This window comes from Batrachochytrium dendrobatidis, assembly GCF_000203795.2.
Source record: "Batrachochytrium dendrobatidis JAM81 unplaced genomic scaffold BATDEscaffold_11, whole genome shotgun sequence".
In the NCBI taxonomy this organism is placed as follows: Eukaryota; Fungi; Chytridiomycota; class Chytridiomycetes; order Rhizophydiales; genus Batrachochytrium; species Batrachochytrium dendrobatidis.
Window position 1 is genome coordinate 937,843 of NW_006281109.1, and position 8,445 is coordinate 946,287.

Sequence of the window (8,445 nt, forward strand, 5' to 3'; positions counted from 1 at the left end):
GGCATGGTTTGATCATTTGCAGATCATTGGTTTTGAAAGCATTGATAATTTCTGATATGTTACTATCATACAGCAAGGCACATTGCAGTTGCTAACTTTGTCGATCTGTATTGGCAACCTATTATGTACCAGCCACAAATCTGATATTGCAGACTTGTAGATGCTTAAAAATGGGTTTTCAAATTGACTTTTAAGTTTGAGGATCGTGAACATATGATGGCATATTGATGGCTGTCATTATTGGCAAGTGTGTTGCAGTTGATTGAAAATGTGATGGAATGAATCAATATTCGATTGTGTTGTTTATTAACAAGTGAGTGAGTGTGTTTATAAAATGGAAGAAACCAAGAAAGTCATGTGAATTCCAGTTCAAACGTCATTGTTGTTGGTTTTTGATTGTTAAACTATTCAGAAATGTCTCACATTCACACACTACTAATGTCTCACACAATGCAAGTCAACACTCTCACACTAGTAATGTCTCACATGAATGAGACATTAATTCTGGTGTAAATTTGACTAATTTCCAAATATTTAAATCGTGTGAATTGTCTTGAAATATCCCAAAATTTTGTTATTTTGACTCGATTAAAAAGTCGATTTTTGTTTTACAATTTGACAAATAAATTGCTTTTTTACTCTTTTTCTTTTCATAAAATGCCAAAACGATTCCTCAATGTTGAATACGACACTATTTCTACTGAAATCGATGTGACTGACTTTGAAGACCTGAGTGACGTTCAGGATGCTATCAAGTCTGAGTATGGTCCTGTTATGGCTGACATTGATGCTCCTCAACTCCAACTCTACTCCAACAGTAACAAGAGCCAACTAATCAACACCTGGGCTTTACTCGACTCTCTTCCTCAATAATACTTTACTCAAGACGGTTCTTGTGTTGTTATTGGTGTTTCCCCTCCACCTTCAAGACAGCCTACTCAAACTGACCTAGGTCCAACATCTGCAGCAGCCTCACCCGCACTACTGGATTTTTGGACTGCTTTCACAAACTACCCTAACCCTCTTGAAGGAAACACTGTTGTCCAACTTCCAGCAGACGTATTCATCCTTGGAAACCATTCAATTGGATCATCCATTTACATCCGTCCTTGTTATCCTAAACTTTTTGAAAAATCACCATCTATTGTGCAATCTGCTGATATACGTCATTTGATCATCCTTGGAAATCCTGGAATTGGCAAGACATATTTTGGTTACTTTTTGCTGTTGCATCTTGCTCGCTCTGGTGCTACAGTCGTGTATGAGAGTGGAGTTGATCAAAAAAGATATTTGCTTACTCCCAATGGTGTATTCGAAGGAGGAAAGCATGCTTTTTGGAAAATCTTGGATTCCTCGTCAACATTCTACATTGTTGATGGCTCGGCACCTGTTGATGTTGATGCCAAGACCATTCTTGTTACTTTACCTCGTTGGGAAATTTGGCATCGGTTTTCCAAGGGGTCCTGCGACATTCGGTATATGCCAGTGTGGTCAAAAGAAGAATTGCATTCTTGTCGCTCAATGCTTTTTCCTACAGTTCCAAAAGAATTGGTTGAAAGTCTGTATTTGAAGTGGGGAGGAATTGCTCGTTATGTTCTTAAATATGCATTGGTAAAAGAACAACAGGATTTTCTCGACAAAGCTTTAAATATTTCCAATATCGATTCAGTTGTCAAGTCTTTTGGTAAATATGGTGAAAACCTAGACGCTTCAAGTTGTTTGATTCATATATCAGTCAAGGATGGCTTCCACAGTGGTCCTTATCAGTTTGCTTTTGACTATGTGGTTGATGAAATTTACAACCGTGTGTATGCCAGAGACCGAGATCATCTTATCAGATTTGTTTCTGTTGCTCGAGAAATTGGTGAAACTGGTCAACTTAATAGGGCATTATTCGAAAAGCACGCTCATACAGTCATCGCTAAAGGTGGTTCATTCAAGATTCGTGATTTACGTACCAAGCTGGAGTCTACACTTCAACTGCCGATGGATCTTAGTACTTTGTTATTGTCCAACAATTCTCAAGTTCAAGACGCAACGAATTGCTATTTCCGTCCCATTAGCAATATTTTTGAATCTGTTGATTCGTTCATCAAGCCAAATCTACTTTTCCAAATGACCGGTGCCAAAGATCATCCTTGCAAACAAACTGGGATTTGTGATGTTTTGGAAATACTTGGTAATCCGTCAAAACCAGAACTGTATTTTGTTGTACCTCCTGATCGTTTTGCCTGTTTTACACGCCAAAGCTACCACGGAACAGATGGTCAAGTGTTGTCACAAAACGATACTATTGCGAGTGTTGAGAAGTTGACTCGATTTGTTTTGACGTTTGAACCATCTCATCAATAAGGTATGTAGACTAGAATTAATGATTTTTATTGGCCGCATAACGCTAATCCTAACTCTGTTTCTCGACCTCGTTCTACACAATACACGGCGTTTGATTTCTTAAAGGTGAATAATATCGTATGGGTTCCATCGGACAACAAACCTCACTTTGTGGAAATGACCACTTTCATTGTCAGCAACTTCCCAGTCGTGTAATTTAATCGCTTTGGTTTTGAAACCTATAGTTTCTTGTAAATAATTGCATATCCCAAGACTGTTTTTCACCATACAGTTTTGAAACTAATATTTTGATTCAAGAACAAACTGCGTTTTCCTTTTTCTTTTGCAAATAAAAGTTGTTTTGTTGCTTATAATTATGGTCAATCAATTGACTGCCAAATTGTACAGCAGTTTTGCTGACATTGGATTTGTCCGATCGATAGTCTCGGGTTTCAAACTTGAACCAAACTCCCAGCTGACAAAACACTGCAGGGATTGTTACAAGCACAAAAGCAGCTGTTTCAAGAGATGTTGGTATGATACAAGGAGTACCAGAAAGTATACTCTTACAAAGAATTGTTTGCAACTGAATTGAATCAAATAGCCATACGTGATAAACAGCGGGTTGATTCTGGCTTTATTCCCAATCAATGGTATTGACAAAACCAACCGGGGATGAGCCAAAACCAAGAGTTGGAGGCTAGACACAATTATGAATGGAATATGCTAGAGTATCAAAAAGATGATCAAAGAAAGCGTGAAATTCAACAGATCAGCAATGATGTCCAAGTGCATAGTGTAATCAAGCAAATTTGAATCCATTTTGACATTGCAAGACACAATATCACATTTGGAAGAGTTGATTGGAAATATAAAGACTCGTACTCGATAAACACGGACTTGTCAGTAGTTTGATTTTATACTCTATCATTCTTACAACAAGATCCAGCTAAACCCAGTCTGTGTACATTAACGCTTGGTACTGGTTAAAAAACTACCCATTGTATCCGATTTGAGGCATCAAGTATGAGTCTGGCACAAATAGCTCGTATTTATTATGAATTACAAGCAAAGCTATTGACTATTCTACCCTAATACTTTTGACTTGAATTCCTTTCTGCGAATAATTTATGTTTTGACAACTTTGTACATGATTTAGCAGTAAGTGTCGGTTAAAAAACTGGTATCATCGGGTGTTCTATCTATACTACTTTTGATTGATAAAATGTCAATATGTTTGTACAACAGTTCGGTACAACCGACTGTCTGTGGATTATTATCACACGAGTCAATGCTGACCTGATTTGCGATATTCAGTGTTGTTGGAATATCAACACAACATCAACACCAAACATCAGATTGACACTGCACGTTGATGTTGATGAATGCAACATGAATATTGAAACAATGCATCATAATGCGTACAAGTCGCAGATTGCAGTTCAAACTCAATGCAAAGTGCACATTGTTACAGTTTGGTCATGAACAAAGCGATACGCACAATGTGCAGTTTATGTCTACGACTCGACTGATTGGTAGACAACGACCATTTGCATTGTTGAACAGTAAACTGATCAGTAAATGACCATCAAACGCATGGCTTGGTATTGACATTCAAGCAATCACCATGATTGTAATATTTGCAAGTTGTCCACAAGTTGTTTACAAACGACCATCAATTGACAATGACATGCATGTGTATGTGCATGGTTGACTATACAATATACTACATGAACCAATATTACTGACTGAATACAGGTCACAACTGCAAGTATCCATGTGGTAATGGACTGACATTGGTGTTGATATCCAATTGATTGACTAATCGATCATCATCAATTGCATCAGTGATTGGTATATGCAACTGATATACACCATGTCCGAGTCTGATACATGTCGATATATGCGTGTCAATCAGCAATGCATATTTGTGGTCATTACAGTCGAATGTGAGTCGAGTCGATCACTAAACCAACCAATCAATGATTGCAGTCTAAATGTGGTGCGATTTGATGCAACATGACAATATATTATCCAGCAGGTTCAACATCGATATCCAATACATCACACATGAATACACTGCATATACAAGCAGTAGCAATGACCAATCCAAACCAACAGTGACAGAGTTACACATCAACATATACTCGATCATCAGTCGAATCTGCATATATCAACCAGTTGCAACACGTCATAATCAATGTGGATTGTATTGCTCACCAATCGATCATGACAGCTAATCAATACCAATCATGTAGTCAATACAATCACCAACATATCGATGATTGTTGACTGGTGGTTACAACTCGTCAATTACATCCAATGTTACAGGTGATGCACATCTGATTACTGCAAGTCAACAACTTGTCAAGCATATCATAGTGTGTATTGCCAACGGACCATGCAATTACAAATCAATGTATACGTGATCAACATTTGATATTTGATGGTGATGAATCAACCATGATTGATTGTATCATACAACTAATACAGTTGCATTGTCTGGTATTGATGATCGACCCAGTCATGTTAAACAGTAACCAATGTGTGTATATCGAGTTTGTGTTGCATGGACACATCAAGGTGTTTGATAACGAGTCCAACGTGATGATACAAACCCAATATTATATGAATATCCAAGTTGATGAATCAAGTCGAGGTTTGCAAAGTGTCAATGTCAGGTCAATCAAACGAACCAGTCAACCATTATATTGTGACTAGTGATGGCACGGTTTGAATATCAACGAGTTAGACAGTCGACAATATGGGTGATTGTGATTTGGTCAAACTGCAACACTTGCATATCACTGAATTGATTTAATGTGTGTGATGTGTGTGGTGTAAGCAGTATGCATAAACTCGTTGATATCATGGACTATAACCAATATACACCACACATATGCAGTAGTAAACACCGACGTGTGATGTATCCAGTGATCGTATACTGGTCGATTGGTGCAATATGATCATACATACTATTGTATTGGTGACAAATGGTCGTATAGATGACTGAATTATCATATACAAGTCATTGGTATCCTTGTCGCATTATGGTGCCATTACACAGCATTTCTACACAAATCACACCCTGATGCTACGCTTCCAATTTCAATAAGCAATTATATAAAGAAAGAGTCTTTCAAAGTCATTTCAACATTGATAACAAATCAACACCAACCCTGATAGTGACACAAATCTCTTAGGATGGTCATCCAAGAAATATGCTTTTAATATCATTTATTCAATAATGGATATAAATATAGTTCAAAAACTGGCTCGTTGAATGACATTACAACAACTTGCTCAACCAACCACCAAAATGAAATTCTCAATTGCCGTACTGTCATCGCTGTTGGCTGTCTTCTCGGTCACAGTTGCCAATCCAGTTGATCCCAGTTCGACCATGAGTGCTAAAGTCAGCACTGCGACAGTTCCTCCCAGTGCAACTGAAACTGCAAGTGCTAAAGCTAGCATCTTGAACACTTTTACTGGGTTTGATTATCCAGAAAAAATTAAAATCATATAATGAGTTTGGCAAGTATTGCTATTCAATTGGCTTGGAGGGAGTATTCATGATCGAAGAACACGCAACACTTTCAGTTAAAATCGACAAAATAGAGAAAGATATTCACAATGTAGATGCTCGGATCAAGGCTCAAAAAAACTTGCTGTATAATCTGGAGCAAGATTTTGACTTTCTAAATAGAGCCTCGGGTCAAGGATCAGTAGACCTCGACCTTGAAGCTAATATTAGAACCCAGCGTGAGTTTCTTGATGAACTCCAAGAGATTCTCCAAAAAATTCTTGATGGGTATCGGATTAGGCTTAAAAAAGATTCAGAGCAAGAATTGGAGCTTAAACATTACTTTGAGCATCACCATAAGTTTGAGGTGACAGATTCTGACGATAATATAAACCTGGAATCGTATCACTCGTACAAGAGCTGTTTTGACTTTTTCTACAGTTACTTTTCAAGTGTATTTTCACGGTTTGAGCAGGATGCTCAGCAGCAAGCTTTACAACCATAGACCTGTCACGATGTTGGAGTTGAGTGAACCATCACAGTCTCATCTAGAATATACTACAATGCAGCGTGTATTGCATGGTGGTTTAATTGTCATGTGTCATGCATTCAATGTCATTCATTCAATAAACATCCTGTATTGCCAAACAATAGTGTATTATACTAATGGTTTGATCATATTGCACCAATCAACTACTATGTGCTGTCATGACTGATCATTCGGTGTGCTACACATATTGGATGCATGCAAATCCATGACTGTGGATCCCTTGTTGTTGAAATGGGTTCAGATCACCATCAGTTTGCTCATTCGTTGCACCGATGTGATTGCATGATCAACCTGACACCAACCAAACCACACTCGAATATATATGTTCCAGTCATGTGCATGGTGTATCGATTGTCAACTCACAATGTCAACTCCAACACATTCCACCATGATTATGGTCACATCACACCATGCTGATGTATGTCGATCCGTATCACATTGCAACAGACTGTCATCCAATGACTACAATGCAATACCGTGCATGTATTGTGACTGATACGCTGTGCACCATCAGCAAGTGTACAACTGTCACTTGATATATCGAATCTGATATGCAACAACATGCTGTGTTTACCATGATCAGGTTTTTGATCAATCTCTGACTCACGGTACATGATTTGACATGTTGGATTGTGTGGATGTGTCATGGACTGCAATTTAGTTGCAGACACACATATGTTGAACATTGACTGATGCATACTGTGCAACGACTGATCAGTGCGGGTGTGATTGCACACTTGGTGGTATTGTGCATTATAGTTGTTTGACAATGGATGAATGCTGGATTGGTCAGTTATATGCAACCTGTTTGAATCGACCTATTTGAACAAACACTCGATGTAACTGACAACAATGTGTATACATGGCTGTTGGATCAATCAAGTTTGTGCTGATATCGCCATACATGAGTTGATCAACAAACTTGTAGCACTGCCAAAATACACTCGTATGGTTTGCTTGCATGTGATAATCTTGTGGTTTAACACCCAAGTTTATTTTACAGTCGTATTCACGTAAAATCAAATACTTTTCTGTATTGATCTTGTAATGATTGTCTTGGAATAAACAATCGTTACATATTCATTGTTGTTGTTGGAAATGGATTATTTGTTTTATTGAAGCTACAAGTTGTTTGGTGTATGGAATGGCTCAGCACACACAGTCATTCCAAACACCAAAGTAATTGTCAGCAGGGTTCAAGAATGGACAGTATGATGCTGTATAGTGTAGTTCCAAACCTCGCGCTGTTTGTTGAATAGTTGTTAAACCATGTCTAATTAGAGTTGTTTTGTGGAATGGAATGTTGTCTAGAATAAAGTGACCGTTTGGAACCGTTTGGGAATGTTGCATGTCATTGTTTAACAAGTTAATATTACAGCATTCACTGCTGCCTTGATCAATCTCTCAACACATTGATCGTCATATGAAACACACACTATTAGACTATAGTTTTGAACTGAAATGTTGTTTTTGGACTGTACTCTTTCACCTCTGTTTGTATAGCCATACATTGTACAATCACCAAGTTTAAACCCAACTCGTCCATTGCAATCCAAATATTTGATTCTATTGTGCGAATGTTTTCAATACTTGACAACTCTTTCTTGCCAATCCATCAGTCGCTTACAAGAGTGAGCTTTATGTATGTGTTGTTCCATTTCAAGATGCTTGAAATAGTTGGCTGACAGATGTGTGCCTGGTAAAAGTCCATTCGAGCACTACCAACATCACTTTGTCCGAGTGTTGGTGACTTTACGAGGTTGTCACATATCCACTTTGCAATGTATTGTTCGAGTCCAGAGTCTGATAATGACAAATCTACACTGTAAAGAGTGTAAAGAGTGGAAACACTAAACACTTTGTCAAGTTCAGAATGTCTTGACTACAAACTGAAACCCAAGACTTTGGCATGACAGAATCTCAAACAGCAGCAATGAAATGACCCATAACTATACAGCATAACGTCTGTGACAAGAACAATTGTTTTACCACTCGACATAGTTGTTTTGGTTCCAGAACTAAAATATATGATGGTTATGGT

General features: G+C 37.9%; 3 protein-coding genes across 3 annotated transcripts; all 3 read left to right on the forward strand.

Annotated features, from left to right (window-relative positions):
* Positions 1-657: 657 nt before the first annotated feature.
* On the forward strand, positions 658-2,352 carry BATDEDRAFT_91063 (uncharacterized protein; the record flags this gene model as incomplete). The annotated part of the gene is made up of 2 exons (XM_006681183.1): positions 658-817; positions 887-2,352. 2 exons carry the CDS (start codon positions 658-660, stop codon positions 2,350-2,352), a joined length of 1,626 nt encoding a protein of 541 aa, XP_006681246.1.
* Positions 2,353-5,650: 3,298 nt separating this feature from the next.
* On the forward strand, positions 5,651-5,857 carry BATDEDRAFT_91064 (uncharacterized protein; the record flags this gene model as incomplete). Its single annotated transcript, XM_006681184.1, has 1 exon — positions 5,651-5,857. One exon carries the CDS (start codon positions 5,651-5,653, stop codon positions 5,855-5,857), a length of 207 nt encoding a protein of 68 aa, XP_006681247.1.
* Positions 5,858-5,903: 46 nt separating this feature from the next.
* On the forward strand, positions 5,904-6,359 carry BATDEDRAFT_91065 (uncharacterized protein; the record flags this gene model as incomplete). The annotated part of the gene is made up of 1 exon (XM_006681185.1): positions 5,904-6,359. The coding sequence occupies one exon, from the start codon at positions 5,904-5,906 to the stop codon at positions 6,357-6,359; it is 456 nt and encodes a 151-aa protein (XP_006681248.1).
* Between the last annotated feature and the right edge of the window lie 2,086 nt (positions 6,360-8,445).